Raw genomic sequence first — 16,042 nt, forward strand, 5'->3', positions numbered from 1 at the left:
CAGAAGTTCAGGGGCTGCAGGGTGGTGAGAGGGGGCGTCCCCAGATCCTAAAAGAAAGGAGCAGTGCTGGGAGTGGGGGTGGGGGTGGTTGTGGAAAGTGAGGCTGGAGGGTGCAATGGTTAGAGCCGATTTGGGAGCCAGACACAAGCTGGGTTCAGAGCTGATCCCACACTGCAGGGAGTCCACTCTGAGCTTTGGTTTCCTCCTCTGCCAAAATGCTGGCTGAGTGACCCTCCTCCTTGCCCGTGGCAGGAGGTGGAGAGGGTGTCTCCCAGGAGTCTGCTTGCATTCTTCGTGGTGTAACGCCCTAGTCTGGGCGTGTTTGTGTGTTTGCCCCAGACACAAACCCACAAAAGTGTCCAGGGAGCCAGATCCTTGGCCAGCCTGGACAGCAGTGGACGGCCAGGAAGCAGCAGCCAAGGAGCTGAGCTGGTCAGACACTTCAATGACTGAACCCACACAGTCTTAGACCAAAAGTCCAGGGGCACATCAGTGGTTTTCAAACCTCACAAATACGGAAGGAGCCAGAACATTTCTTCTAGACGTTGGTCCTTCAAAGCCCATCATTCTTGATTGACAGCGCTTTGGAGCAACTAAAGCCTCAGGAAGAGAAGGCCAGCCTTCCTGGTGGGCCCTCCCAATCAGCACCTATGCCAAGGAGAGAAACGTACAGCCAAGGAATGTGGCCGGAACACAGGGAAGTGTCAGCGCGGCACGAAGGCACACAGATCAGATCAGATCAGTCGTGTCCGACTCTTTGCCCCACCCCCAACCACTCAACTCCCATCCTGAGGGAAATTCACACCCTGCCTGTCCTGGGCCCTTTGGGAGAGAGAACTGGCAATGGTGCCCAGACCCCACCATCACTGGGACTCTCAAGGGAGCTTTCCAAAAATGCAGATGCCCAGGCTCCCCTCTCGACCAGCTGAACCAGAATCTCTGCAGTGGAGGTGAGAAGTCCTCATTTATTACATCCCTGGATTCAGAAGGTCGTTAGGTTCCAAAACCAGAACTGAGTCTCTGTTTGCTTTTCCCAGCATTGGGGAGGAGGAGGGAGGGAGGGAGGGAGGGAGAGAGTTTTTTACAGTGGAAGAATTTTCTATCAATCGTGACGGTCCGTCTCTAAACAGTTCCAAATCAGCCGCTTCACCCAGGAATCCAAGGGACACACGGGGAAACACACACAGGCCCCCTGGGCCCAAGATCACGTGCTCAGCCAGTTGCCAGGAACCCAGCCCCAGGGCCTGTCACAATCTCAAAGGGCCATCGGTCCCCCAGGTTCAGCCCCGCTGGCTCGTGGCCAGCGGTCTGGCGGCCGAGGTGGCGTCCACGGCTGGTCACAGGTGGCGGGCTGCCTCCCAGACAATCTGCAGGGCCATGGAGGCGCAGGGGAGCTGGGCCAGGGTGTAGGCCAGGGAGCGGGTGGGCGCCCGCAGTTTCCCCAGGTATGCCACGGTGTGTACCATACGGCCCAGGAAGAAGACCAGGAAGTGCATCCGGGCGACGAAGGGGTTCGGTCCGAGGAAAGAGTAGACAAAGCCCAGGAACAGGAAGGGGTAGATGGTCTCCATGTCATTCCGGTGGGCTCTGAGAAGGCAAAGGGGTGCAGTCAGCCAGGTGTAAGCTTTGAGAATGTCCTGGGTGCTGGGACCCTCTGCCCTCAAAGGCCCTGCGCCTCCGGGGATCATCTCTGGCATACCAGACTGACGTCCATCGAGGCCGGGCAAGGAGGTAACCCAGAGGCAGAGGGGGCCGTGACTCCAAGCTGGTGCCTGTGAACAGCTCAGGAAGCGAAGCCCTGTTAATGGCCTGGGAGCCACGAAGGGCTGCCGCTTGGGTTCTGCTACCAAGCCCCAGGGCCCGCCAGGACCCAGCACCTGCCATGGTCTCCCCCATCCTCCCCTCTGGCCTTGGACACCAGCAAGGAAAAGTGGGGCTCAGTGGGGTTGCGTGAAAGCTGGGGCAGGGCCTAGGTCTGCCTCCAGCCCCTGATCATTTTTTTTTTTTCAATTTTGGCTGTACCACGTGGCTTATGGGATCTCAGTTCCCTGACCAGGAATTGAACCCAGGACACAGTGGTGAAAGTGCTGAATCCTAACCCCTAGACTACCAGGGAACTCCCCAGCCCATGCTGGGTACCTCCCCAAGGCAGGGCTTTTCTGAGGCCGCTTCCTTCTGAATGCAGGTTCCTGGACCCTCCCCAGTAGGACGGGCTAAGAGCACACGTCTGACATCCACGCCTGGCTCTGTCTTCTTCTGCCCCTAAGTCTAAGCAAACCCTTCCTCCTCTCAGGGATTCAGGAATAACAGTAACAACTTCCACTCACGGAGCCAGCCAATCGCTGGGCAGTAGTGATGCTGTTTCCTCTGTGCTACCCTGCTTCTTTCTTTCTTTAAAATGATCAAGTGTGTGTATATGTGCGGTGATGGGAGTGAGCGTGGGGGTGGCTGTGTATCACCCGGCCAAAAAAATGACCAACAAAGAAAACTCATCCACTTCTGCTAAGAGTTGGTTTACATTTTCCATGACTCCTGCTAATGGGCAGCTTCCTCTGCGGAGGGAGGTCGAGTCCCATAAATTAGAGACTGAGCAAGAGACCGAAGTCAGAGATGGCATGTTGGAGGCCAGATAAACAGGAACACAGTGCCCGAGCCATGACCTCCCCTGAGGAAAGGCCACATGTGTGAGGCATGGAGATGCTGCTGGAAGTGAAGCCCCTTCTTCAAGCCTTTCAGCGGGAAGGTTTCACCAAGGTTGCACCAGCAAGCCAGGCCCAGCCCAACAGCCCCTAAGTGGGAACCTGCTGTGGTCCTGCTCTTTCATCCCACTCTTGCAAGGAGAGTCTCAGCCAAGGGCTATGGTATGTGGATGCTCGGAATTGGGCAGGGTGGGGAAGAGCAGCACTCTGCAACCCAGGGCTACAGGGGTCTCTGCACCCACTAGTGGTGGGTGTGGTCAGGGAAAGAGACATTTTGGTAAAGCCTGAAAAATGAGGGGCCATCTGTGCAGGAATGAACTCTCCAGGGAGAAGGATGGGCATGTGCAAAGGCCCTGAGGTGGGAATGGTCAGAGTGTGTTCAAGGCTTAGTAAGTGAGCATTCCACACGTGTCTGGAATGCGGTCATAAGAGGGAGTGAGGCAGGATCAAGATAAGTGGGGGAGAAAGCCCTCAGGAAGCAGGGTAAAGGGTCTGGAATTCAATCTGGATGTACAAAAGCTCCCATAAACCCATCAGGGCCTGGATCTTTCTTAGGTCAAACTTGGGACACAGCAGTTGGAGTCTCTGTCCCCATATCCTGGACCAAACAAGAGTCTTCCTTCTCCTTATCTCACAGAGCCCGACCTTGGAATCCAGCCCCAGGGAGCACAAGTCTATAGCAGGGCCAGTCTCACCAGCTGGGGGAAATACAGCTGGATGCCCAGGTGAAAGAAGCCGGCTGGGTCTTGGCTTCAGGGACAAAGTGGGAGGGAAACTGAGGATGGGGGCCACTCCAGTTCCTTAATCAATCGAGCAAGTCCCTTATGTTATCTGGGAAGAGGCAGCAACTGTGGCTCTAAAATCATCCCATGCTATGGAGAAAGAGCTGTGTAACAGCAACCTCCCTACACACACCTCGGAGAACCTATTTCATGTGAAGTCTGTATGTCCCAGAATATGGTCTGCCTCCCACAGGTGACTCACGAAATGGTGCCAGCCGGGAGTATTTTTGTCATCCTGGACGTTTCTGGGAAAGTTTCAGGAAAAGCATAACTAGCATGTGATACCCATTCATTCAGACACTTCTCCTTAAAAGAGGTATTTACACTTTAAGAGTGAGTCACTTCTCAGAAAGCTGTTGAGAGGATCCTTGGCCAAACCCCAAGCACAGGTGAGAAAACAAAATCAGGGGACACAGGGTGGGGAGGAGGCATAAGGATGGGAGGAGCGGCCCCACCTCTTGGCCCCCGCATTCGGGACTAGAGGATTCAGGGGGTCACCTTTGAGGGAGCAGAGGCGTCTGGGAGCTGATAAAGCCCCTCAGCTCTGACCTTCAGCCCCTGGGGTCCCCAGTCTCCCATCCTCCTCCCTCTGGTACAATGAATACCACAGCAGGGCCCTGGCAAAGCCACAAGTGGTAAGGATGGAGGAGACGTGGGGAAATCAGCTGGATGAGGCAAGGTAACTCACGCCCTCCTCCCACCTCAGGATCTGAGCAGAGAGACATGGAGAGAGTCACGTACCAGACAGATGCTTGGGCAAAAACGTGTCACTCCAATAACAACCACTTTTTTTAAGGTGAAGGTCGCTCAAAGCAGTTTCCTGCTTTGGACTTGCATGGCCTCCTGCAGCATCAGGCCGGCCCCTTCCCCTCACCAGACATCGCCACACTAGCTGTACTTTACTGCATCAGGTGACAGGGGTGGGGAGAGGGCCCTATCCCCCTCTCCGCCCTGCCCCGCCCCTCCTGGGCAGGGACGGCAGCTGGCAGCCAGCCAGCCAGCTCTCTCCTTTTATGTCAGGCCCGCTCTCTATCCACACAGATGATTTCTTAGAAGTCAGGTTTGATACAAGGTAAAGACTGCTTAGTTTTAAAGGCAGGTATAAAATAGAGTTAAACTGCATTCTTGCAAGGAGGGCAGAGCCCATATCTGACAGCCTGGGCTCAATGGCAGCTTAGCCATCATGAGCGATGTGGCCTTGGCAGACCAGCTTCCTCCTCTATAGCTACTACAGTGGGGTGCCATGCCCTCCTCCAGGAGATCTTCCCAACCCAGGGATCCAACCCAGGTCTCCCACACTGCAGGTGGATTCTTACCATCTGAGCCACCAGGGAAGCCCAAGAATACTGGAGTGGGTAGCCTGTCCCTTCTCCAGGAGATCTTCCCAACCCAGGGATCCAACCCAGGTCTCCCACACTGCAGGTGGATTCTTTACCATCTGAGCCACCAGGGAAGCCCAAGAATACTGGAGTGGGTAGCCTGTCCCTTCTCCAGGGGATCTTCCTGACCCAGGGATCGAACCCAGGTCTCCTGCATTGCAGGCAGCTTCTCTACTATCTGAGCCACCAGGGAAGCTCAAGAATACTGGAGTGGGTAGCCTATCCCTTCTCCAGGGGATCTTCCTGACTCAGGGATCGAACCCAGGTCTCCTGCATTGCAGGCAGCTTCTCTACTATCTGAGCCACCAGGGAAGCCCAAGAATACTGGAGTGGGTAGCCTGTCCCTTCTCCAGGGGATCTTCCTGACCCAGGGATCGAACCCAGGTCTCCTGCATTGCAGGCAGCTTCTCTACTATCTGAGCCACCAGGGAAGCTCAAGAATACTGGAGTGGGTAGCCTATCCCTTCTCCAGGGGATCTTCCTGACTCAGGGATCGAACCCAGGTCTCCTGCATTGCAGGCAGCTTCTCTACTATCTGAGCCACCAGGGAAGCTCAAGAATACTGGAGTGGGTAGCCTATCCCTTCTCCAGGGGATCTTCCTGACTCAGGGATCGAACCCAGGTCTCCTGCATTGCAGGCAGCTTCTCTACTATCTGAGCCACCAGGGAAGCTCAAGAATACTGGAGTGGGTAGCCTATCCCTTCTGTAGGGGGAGCTTCCCGACCCAGGAAACAAACTGGACTCTCCTGCATTGCTGGTGGATTCTTTACCAGCTCAGCTACCAGGAAAACTGGAGAAACTTAATAGGGAATCACTAAAAGGATGAGCCTGGGTTTCAAAACTTTCCTTGAAATCTGTTTTCCGACTTCCCCCAGAGTGGGGTTCACTTTTGGGCTCCAGCCTACACTCACCCACAAGGCAGATCTGTGCTCTAAGAACCAGGGCCTAAGTGTTTTCCTGTTTGTGTAGAAGGTGGCCCTGGCTGCACTAAAACCCTGGTCTAATATTTAACCCACATTTGCTTCCAGGGCATCTCCCATCACGTTCCAGCCAGTTCTCCAGTAGCAGATGGCAGGATGTGTGGTTCTCTGTACCCTTGAGGTTTCATGATGCTTTGTGAAGTCAGGAGGAGGAGCCCTGGGGGCCCAGGAGCCCCTGAGTCTGGCATAGTAAGTCTCAGTAAATACCAGTCCATGGAAGGTCCCCAATAAACACTCACAGAATTATAAAAAGCATTATTAGATAAGAGGTGCTCAAAAAGTGCTGAACTGACTTTCAGCCATTTGAGCATTCGAAAAGTAGACGATAGGGGCTTCTCTGGTGGCTCAAGTGGTAAAGAATCCACCCGCAATGCGAGAGACACGAGTTTGTTCCCTGGGCCAGGAAGATCCCCTGGAGAAGGAAATGGCAACCTACTCCAGTATTCTTGCCTGGGAAATCCAATAGACAGAGGAGCCTGGTGGGCTACAGTCAGACATGACTTAGTGACTAAACAACAACTGTAGATAAATTAAATTGTGTGTGTGTGGGGGGGGGCTAGGGGGTTGGCGGTGTCTTGGCACCAGGCAGGTGTGTGGTCTCTCCCTGGCATGGTTACAGCAGTAGAAATAAAGCACTCCAGAACCTGTGTAAATACTCCTGTGCCACAAGTAAGCTTGGCTACGCAGAACTCTCACACCCTGGGAGAAGACAAACACTCCTCTGGGTGGATGTTCTGAGCTGGCTCGGGGTATACACAGTCTTGGCAGCCTGCTGTCCCTGCTACTAATCACTCCCTCCCCCATAACCAGGTGGCGTGAGGGTCACATATGGATTATCGTGATGGGTCAGGCTTTTGTTCACCGAAGTACAACTAGTGCTTAGCACAGTACGTAATACTTAGGAAGTGAAGTGAAAGTCTCTCAGTTGTGTCTAACTCATTGTGACCCCATGGACTATACAGCCCATGGAATTCTCCAGGCCAGAATACTGGAGTGGGTAGCCTTTCCCTTCTCCAGGGGGTCTTCCCAACCCAGAGCTCCAACTCAGGTCTCCCAAATTGTGGGCAGATTCTGTACCAGCTGAGCTACCAGGGAAGCCCCCGATGCTTAGGAAGTGCTCATTAAATGTGGAATGAACAAACAGATGGACGGACAGATGGATGGAACTCATATGAAGGACTGTATCTATAGTTACGTTGTTGTTGTCACTAAGTTGTATCCAACTCTTTTATCCAACTCTTCTGCGACCCAGCGGACTGCAGCCCCTCCAGGGTCCTCAGTCCATGGGATTTTCCAGGCAAGAATACTGGAGTGGGTTGCCATTTCCTTCTCCAGGGGATCTTCCCAGCCCAGGGACTGAACTCATGTCTCCTGCATTGCAGGTGGATTCTTTACCACTGAGCCACCAGGGAAGCCCGTAGTTACATTAGAAAGGGTGAAATAGCAATGAATCTCACTTTCTATATTATGCATTTCTGTAACTTAAAAAAAACCCGCAAGTACACGTGTCATTTTCAATGGCCAAGAAAAGTGTAAGGAAAAACCCCACTGACTTTCTTTCAGTAAAAGAATCTCTACTATTTTTACTGCTTTGTCCCACCCATTTCTGCCTGTGACTCATGGGAACGTGATAAGAACCATGTGAGGGTTTGTCTCCGTCTCCCTCCTGTCTAAGCTGCCCATCGTTCCCATCCCCATTCCACTCCACTGACAATCCCCATCCCTGGGGAGGGCCTCCTCCTGGTTCTCCAGCCTGTTGGTGTAAAACAGCAGAGGAAACTGCCAAAATACCCACTGAGACCAGCGATGTGAAATTAACACCTGATGGAATTTTACACAGCCCCTTTCTTTTCTTGGCCGCACCATGAGGCTGGTGGGATCTCAGCTCCCCGACCAGGAGTTGAACCCAGCCCACAGCAGTGAAACCACTAAGTCCTAACCATTAGACCACCAGGGAACTCCCTACACAGCTCTTTTTTAAGAATCACTTTTTGAGTAGTATCTACTGACATGGAAAGTGTTCATGAAGTAACGTTATCTGAAAAAACGCAGAACCCCAAATTAGGTGTACAGTGCATACCTTATGCTATGGAAAATACTTAGACAGATGGCAAAGAGGAGATAGAAGAACATGTCAACAATGACTGGAATCGTGAGTGGTTTTCCCCCTTATCCTCTACACGTTTTCACTATTCCCAAACTACAATGAATAGTTCTGATCTCTGTAAGAAAAAACTGTTTTGGATTGACTGGGGAAAGCTAAGCCTACGAAAAGATGTTCATCTTCACTAGGAAATGCAGAGTAAAGGGGCTTCCCTGGTGGTCCTGTGGTTAGCCACAACTAGAGAAAGCCCACGAGCAGCAACAAAGACCCAGCGCAGCCAAAAAAGAAAGGCAGGGAGAAAAAAACGCAACGTAAAAGTGAAAGGGGACGTGCATTTTCACCCATCACGTTGACAGGGATCCAGCCAAAGATGGATCCACTGAGTTGGCAGCAGCATAGAGACACATGTCACACACCAGTGGTGGGAGTGGATTTAGGTACCATTAGACAGTATTTCTTACCATTTGATTGCATCCTGCAGGTCTGTTCACATGTACACACGAAGGCAAAGGAAAGAAGTTTGGATGCGCTCTGTTCATAACAGAGAAAGACTTAGCCTAAATGCCATCAGAGGGGAAGAGGTTGGATCAACTACAGACCATCCATTCAACAGAGAAATGGCATAAATACTATGGCACCGATGTAATGAACGAAGCCCCTATATAGGCTGATATGAAACAATTTCTGTTGTTACATTAAAAAAAACCCACCGTATAAATAAATGGGTAAAGGGTGACCCTTTGGGGATACAGAGGAAAAAGCACAGCATGCGTGTTGTAAATGCAGGAGAAGTTTCTCCAAGAAGATGCATAAGACACCAGTAACACCATGAGTCCCTGGAGAGCAGATTCTTCAGGTCAGAGCTTACACACAGACTGAATGAATTCGCACTGAATAACCTTTTCTAACTCTGCCATCCTGAGCCATGAGGACGTACTACAATACTTTCCCTAACTTTTCTTTTCTTAACTAATACTTAACTAGAAATGAAATCAATGAATAAATGAAGACTGTTTAAGAGGATTCAGAAGGCAGAAGATCTTGGCCCCTGGGTATCCTCCAAGCGCCCCATGTTCAGAAGAGGGTCTGAAAGGGCAGGCTGTGATCTCGCCAAGTGCCAAGGGTACTTGCCTGAGGCAGCGTTCCACATCTGGGTCGTTCCGGCAATACTGGAGGCCTCCATGTCTCTGAGCGTCCTCGGGGTTGGCAAAAGCCTGGAATACATCAGCTGAGAATTACTGTTCATGAGATGGACGGCCCAGTGGACTAGGTCTGTGGCGATGCAGTCACATACATGTCCATTCAGCAGTGTCCGTGAGCTCCTACTGTGTGCTGAGCGCTGGCGACTCATCATGAACAAGGCTGCTATGAACTAAATGCTCATGTCGCTGCAGATTTCCTGTGTTAAAACCTAACTCCTGGTGTGATGGTGTTGGGAGGTGAGGCCTTTGGGAGGTGATGAGTTCACGAGGGTGGAGCTCTCTTGAATGAGATCAACATTCATAAAAGAGACTCCAGAGAGCTCCCTTAGCCCTTTGCGGTGTGAGGACACAGCGAAAAGACCACCATCTATGAATCAGGAAGTGGGCCCTCACCAGACACTGAACCTGCCGGTGCCCTGACCTTGGACTTTCCAGTCTCTAAAACTGTGAGAAATAAACTTTTGTTGTTGCTAGGCCACCCAGTCTCTGGTATTTTTTTATATAGCAGCGTGAAAAGAGTGAGAAAAAGGCTCCCTCATCCCTGTTCTTGGGAAGCTCACAGTGTAATGAGGGATTTGCCAATGAACCAGAAAAGATCAGGTGGTCAGAGTAAGGAAAAAGAAGACAGGGTTAGCTTTGAGAATGTTCATGGGAGATCTGGCCAAGTTTGGGAATCAGAGAAGGCTTCTCTGAGGCAGTGACAGTAAAGCTGAGACTTGAAGGATGCAGCAACATTAACCAGAAAATGGGAGGTTATAGAAACAGCATTCAAGGCATCAGGAACAGCATGTGCAAAGGCCCTGGGGTCAGAAGAAGAACATGTGTGAAGGATAAAAAACCAGCATGGCTGGAGCAGTGACAAGCAAGGGACAGAGTTCCGAGATCAAGTTGTAGGGGTCCTAGTGGCATCCTAAGAATTTAGACTTTGAACTGACAGCAGTGAAAGAGACTCCACAGGCCCCATTGAGAAACCCAGCCCCACGGGAACCAACTGCAGGTATCTGAACTTCCCTGGGTCTCAGCTTCCTCGTCTGTGAACTCCAGATCACACTGAGATCACCTACCACACGAACAGCAAGGAAGGTAAGTGGAGATGCCATGGCACGATGCCTGGCACCAGGAGGGAGCTTGAGGAATTGTCACTGCAAAGCAGGGACCTGAAGTTACACTCAGGTCGTTGAAGTCCACGCCTATCGCTCCTGCTGCACCGTTGCCTGCGCGCATGCAGCCAGCCCGCCCCACCAGCCCCTCAGCAGACTTGAATCTCTGCAGCATGCCTTCTGCATCGCTCATCCAGTGACGGGCCCTGCTGCTTCCAGTATCTGTCCCCACCATGTTAGTCACTCAGTCGTGTCCAACACTTTGCAGCTCCACGGACAGCAGCCCACCAGGCTCCTCTGTCCATGGGATTTCCCAGGCAAGAATACTGGAGTGGGTTGCCATTCCCTTCTCCAGGGGATCTTCGTGACCCAGGGATCAAACCCAGGTCTCCTGCATTGCCAGCAGATTCTTTACCATCTGAGCCAGCAGGGGAGCCCCTAGTTTGTCCCCAAGTGCTTGCTTTTTTTCTCCCCATCCTGTCCGATGGGTCTGGCCCTCTTCACCCTGGAGATGAATGCAGTGTCTGTCATGATCAAGAGCCCCCCCAACAGGAATTCCTCTTTGCTGGCCCTTAAGTCACAGAATCACTGATTCTTATGGCCCTGCATGCAGTCTGTGGGCCTGTGACACCTTTCACGGGGTCTTGGCATTCAGTGGGCACCTGTCCTAGGTGCCCACAGTCCACGAGGCTGCTCACCCCTGAAGACAGCATGGATACACGTTGGCCAGGCCAGGAGCCATGGCAGTGCAGGCATTGGAAGCAGAAGCACTGCCTCCAGCAGGGACCGGGGAGCAGGGTGGGCAGGCCTTGGGATGTACTGCCCTCCAGGAGACCTAGGTCCGGTCATGTTAATTCCAGTTGTTAATAAGTAATGAAGACTAACAATGGTGGGGGCATTTGCTCAGTGCCAGGTGCTGAACTCTCCTGGTACTGCGTGACTACCCTGAAGTTTACAAATGAGGAAATCAAGCTCTCAGACTTGCCCACGGTCCCCAGGCTAATGGGTGGAGGAGCCAGAGCATCCCCGAGTCACCTCCCCACGGGGTAGTTCCCCCAGCTCCTCCCTGGCTACCTGAACGCAGGGAGCAGGAATGAGAGGGAAATTCACAGGGTTGGGAGAACCTGGGGACAGCCCAGAATGGAGGTTTCCTTCTGCCACACCCTACTGACCCGACAGAAAGGCACCCCAACAGGTTTGACTCTTCCTTCCCTAATCCACGTGAAAAGAAAGCTCTGGGTGCAGCATGGCCCTGGGATAATGCCATCCCCCCATGGCAGGGTGTGGGCTCCGGAGCTGGGCACCTGGATCCAAACCCTGCCATCACAGGCAACGTCATCTGTCAGAGCCCACGTTTCTGGTGTGGGTCAGAAGTTGAATACGGCCCCCTCCTCCCCACCACGATGGGGATTAACGCTCACTCCAAGAAGGACCCAGTTAGTCTGTGAGAAAGACTCCGTGAGGCTTTCCCGGCGTATGGGGTGGGTACAGGGCAGGGAGAGGTCAGGATGACCAGTGTGTCTCTCTCTGCTCCAGGAGTTTCTTCACCTGGGAAGCTGACCTGCCTTGTGTCTCGTCTGTACCTCTTGAGACTCGGGGCTGAGCAAGACCACCCCCTCTCCACCGTCCACCTTCAGGACGATGTCCGATCCAGCCTCGACTTGCCTTTGAGCTGGGCAAAGGGGCAGGGCCCGGGACATCTCCTCTCTGAAATATCTGGTGGATAATCAACTATCCCTCGCGGCGCTCAGGATGGCTGGCGAACTTGGCCGGAAGGTTTCCGCGGGCTCTGGCCTCCCGCCCAGTGGCTCCTCGAGCCCCGCCTCACCCCACACCCGCTCAGATCTTGGCGTCAATCTTTATTGTTGTTTTGGCTCCGGGACTCAGATCGGTGGGGGAAATTCCTCTCGAACTCCGGGGGACCCTGGCCCGAGATCCGCCGTGCGAAGGCTGCGGTGGGTTTGGGAGCGACCTCGCCGGGGGCCAGTCGGGAATTTCCACTGAAAGGTTTCTCGGGGCTCCTGTTGGGTCGGTTTCCATCCCACCCATATATCAGCTCTCTGGTGCGGGAAACCGCCGAGTCAGAGGGAGGCTGAGCCCCCCTGCAAACTCAAGTGGGACTTGGGAATCTGGCTGTGCGGAGAACTTACCTGGGACACAGCAAGCGGGTAAAACGCTCTTAAAACACCAGGCCGATGCTCGCTTAGGCGGCGCCAATACTGAGACGGGCGCGCTACCAAGGTGAGCACGGCCCCTGCGCAAGGAGAACGTGCAAATTCGAATGAAAACAAAACAACCAGGGGACCAGGACGTGCGGGCCACAGAGGAGCCATCCCACAGGGCTGGGAGGGGCAGGTCGTTCCCAGCCCGCTCCCGCACACTCCGGGGGCCGGGTCCCCTACTCCAGCCTTCCCGGCGGCTGCGGGAGACGTGAGCGCACGCACGCAGGACTGGGGGTCCCCGAGAGCTGCACCTACCTTCTTCCGCAGCCTCACTTGGCCGGTGATGACGGCCACCACGTACATTTTGATGACCAGCAGCGCGCTGCAGAGCAGGAAGGCGGGGAGCACCTGGCCGTTCATCAGCTCCAGGCCGGAGGGCGGCATCTCGGTGGCGGCGGCGGCGGCGGCGGCGGCTAGGGAAAGAGAGCTCGGGCGCGTATGTCTCCTGGAGCAAGGAGGGGAGGGGAGAGGAGAGCGCAGGGAGGCTTGTCTGTACTCTGCACCCGCCCACTCCCAGCCAAAGGCTCTCGGGTTTTGGAAGAAGCAGTCACCGTGGGGGGTTTGTGGGTGAGGGGTGTCCCTACTGGGCCTTTAGCCCCGCCCCACCCCTCCAGGGCAAATCCTTAAACGCTTTCTAGTCTGTTTCCTCGATCTAGGAATTGGAGGGTTGCGTGGCCCTTCCTGCCTGCCAGGGGGTGCAACAAAGCCAGGAGCGTGCCCTGACCTCCACGGGGTGGTAGATTCACTAACCCGGGCTTCCCTGAGGGTCACGGCAGGGAGTGGGCTTGAGATCCGAACTCTCTGCTCCCACGTTCAGCCTGGACACTTGAACCACAGCCTAAGGACACTAATATGACTTTGTTGAATAGTGTGCCCCTCCCCACCTCTCCCCACTCCCAATGATGTCCAATCTCCATCCTCAGAGCGGGTGTGTATGTTAGAGAACATGGCCAAGGGGCTTTGCAGGGAGTAAGATAAGGTCCTAAAATGGGGAGATTTTCCTGGATTCTCCGTGAATCCAGTTGAATCAGAAGAGTCCTCCTGTGCTTCCCTGGTGGCTCAGTGGTAAAGAATCCACCTGCCAATGCAAGAGACACGGGTTGGATCCCTCATTCAGGAAGATCCCATGCTGTGGAGCAACTAAGCCCATGCCCCTCAACTACTGAGCCTGTGCTCCAGAGCCTGTGCTCCCCAAGAAGAGAAGCCCACACACTGCAACTAGAGAGGAGCCCCAGCTCGAGAAAAGCCTGCTCAACAGTGAAGACTCAGCACAGCCAAAAATGAAAATAAATCAATAAAAAGAAGTGTCCTCCTAAAAGAGAGGCCATAGAATTAGGGGAGAAAGCTGTGAAGACAGAAGCAGAGGTCAGAGGAGAGAAGATACTCCACTGCTAGCCTCAAAGGTGAAGGGAAGACGAGCCAGAGAACGCAGCCTCTAGGAGCTGGACAAGACTGGGAGAAGAAGTCTCCCCTGGAGCTTCTAGAAGGAACCAGCCTTGTGGATCCCGTAACTGTAGCCTACCGAGATTGATTTTGGGCCTTTGGCCTCCAGACTGTGAGATAACACATGTGTGTTGTTTTATGCCACTAAATTTCAGGTAATTTATCACAGGAGCCATAGGAAACTAGCGTACTCTTCTACTGTCTTTTAGTATCATTTTAGTTTTCCAGGAAATTCCCAGGCAAACGGTTTGATTGTTCATTACAGGAACTTCTCAAAAGATCCGTCAGCTCTTCAGTGATGATCAACAGATTGTGAGCCCTTTGAATTTCTTGCTTCAAAATCCTCACCCAGCTGTGTCCTCCCCTCCCCATAGCCCCCTCCCCAGGTGTGCGGTGGGACCTTGGCAAAGGCAGTGATCTTGTCACTGTAGTTTTACCAATGTGGCTTGCTTTGCTAGGGGGCTTCTCGATGACTCAGCAGGTGAAGAATCTGCCTGCAGTGCAGGAGACACAGCAGACTTGGGTTTGATCCCTGGATCGGGAAGATCCCTGGAGGAGGAAATGGCAACACACTCCAATATTCTTGCCTGAAAAATACCATGGACAGAAGAGCCCTGCGGGCTACATAGTCCATTGCATCACAAAGAGTTGGACATGCCTAAGCACCAGCATGAGACCCTGGGGAAGTGCGGAAGATGGAAAAGTTAGTTTCTGGCGCCCATTCTGACCTTGGACCTGCCCGGAAAGACAGCAGTGTCAGTCTGGTTACCCTAAAACTGGGTTCCCCCTTGGTGGGTGTTGAGTCAAAAGACATACCGAGCCAAAGATCAGGAGAAGGAAGGATTTATTTCTTGCAGCAAGTAAGAAGAACACTGGGTATCTTTCTGCAATCAGTGTCTCCCCAGCAGCACAACTGGGGAAGTTTTAAGCTGAGGGTATATGCGTATTCATAGAGTGACTTGAGCAGAGGACAATTCATCAGAGAATCATGGCAAAGGTTGACAGAGTCCAAGCTTTGAAAGTGAAAGTGAAGTTGCTCAGCCGTGTCCGACTCTTTGCGACCCCATGGACTGTAGCCTACCAGGCTCCTCCATCCATGGGATTTTCCAGGCAAGAATACTGGAGTGGGTTGCCATTTCCTTCTCCAGGAGATCTTCCCGACCCAGAGTTTGAACCCAGGTCTTGAGCATTGTAGGCAGACACTTTACTGTCTGAGCCACCAGGGAAGTCCAAGCTTTCAGTTCAGTTCAGTTCAGTCGCTCAGTCGTGTCCAACTCTTTGTGACCCCATGAATTGCAGCACGCCAGGCCTCCCTGTCCATCATCAACTCCTGGAGTTTACCCAAACTCATATCCATTGAGTCGGTGATGCCATCCAGCCATCTCATCCTCTGTCATCCCCTTCTCCTCTGCCCCCAATCCCTCCCAGCATCAGAGTCTTTTCCAATGAGTCAACTCTTCACTTGAGGTGGCCAAAGTATTGGAGTTTCAGCTTCAGTATCAGTCCTTTCAATGAACACCCAGGACTGATCTCCTGTAGAATGGACTGGTTGGATCTCCTTGCAGTCCAAGGGACTCTCAAGAGTCTTCTCCAACACTACAGTTCAAAAGCATCAATTCTTCGGCGCTCAGCTTTCTTCACAGTCCAACTCTCACATGCATACATGACCACTGGAAAAACCATAGCCTTGACTAGACGGACCTTTGTTGGCAAAGTAATGTCTCTGCTTTTGAATATGCTATCTAGGTTGGTCATAACTTTCCTTCCAAGGAGTAAGCATCTTTTAATTTCATGGCTGCAGTCACCAGCTGCAGTGATTTTGGAGCCCCCAAAAATAAAGCCTGACACTGTTTCCATTGTTTCCCCATCTATTTCCCATGAAGTGGTGGGACCGGATGCCGTGATCTTAGTTTTCTGAATATCGAGCTTTAAACCAACTTTTTCACTCTCCTCTTTCACCTTCATCAAGAGGCTTTTTAGTTCCTCTTCACTTTCTGCCATAAGGGTGGTGTCATCTGCATATCTGAGGTTATTGATATTTCTCCTGGCAATCTTGATTCCAGCTTGTGCTTCTTCCAGCCCAGCATTTCTCATGATGTACTCTGCATATATGTTAAATAAGCAGGGTGA

At 52.7% G+C, this 16,042-nt stretch overlaps 1 protein-coding gene across 1 annotated transcript; it reads right to left on the minus strand.

The window, feature by feature from the left end:
* Window positions 1-940: 940 nt before the first annotated feature.
* On the minus strand, window positions 941-12,993 carry PTGES (prostaglandin E synthase). The gene is made up of 3 exons (XM_027556544.1): window positions 12,725-12,993; window positions 9,077-9,159; window positions 941-1,587 (listed from the first exon to the last, which is right to left on the minus strand). Exons 1-3 carry the CDS (start codon window positions 12,851-12,853, stop codon window positions 1,338-1,340), a joined length of 462 nt encoding a protein of 153 aa, XP_027412345.1. The 5' UTR covers window positions 12,854-12,993; the 3' UTR covers window positions 941-1,337.
* Window positions 12,994-16,042: the final 3,049 nt, after the last annotated feature.

The sequence above is a fragment of the Bos indicus x Bos taurus genome, chromosome 11, assembly GCF_003369695.1.
Source record: "Bos indicus x Bos taurus breed Angus x Brahman F1 hybrid chromosome 11, Bos_hybrid_MaternalHap_v2.0, whole genome shotgun sequence".
In the NCBI taxonomy this organism is placed as follows: domain Eukaryota; kingdom Metazoa; phylum Chordata; class Mammalia; order Artiodactyla; family Bovidae; genus Bos; species Bos indicus x Bos taurus.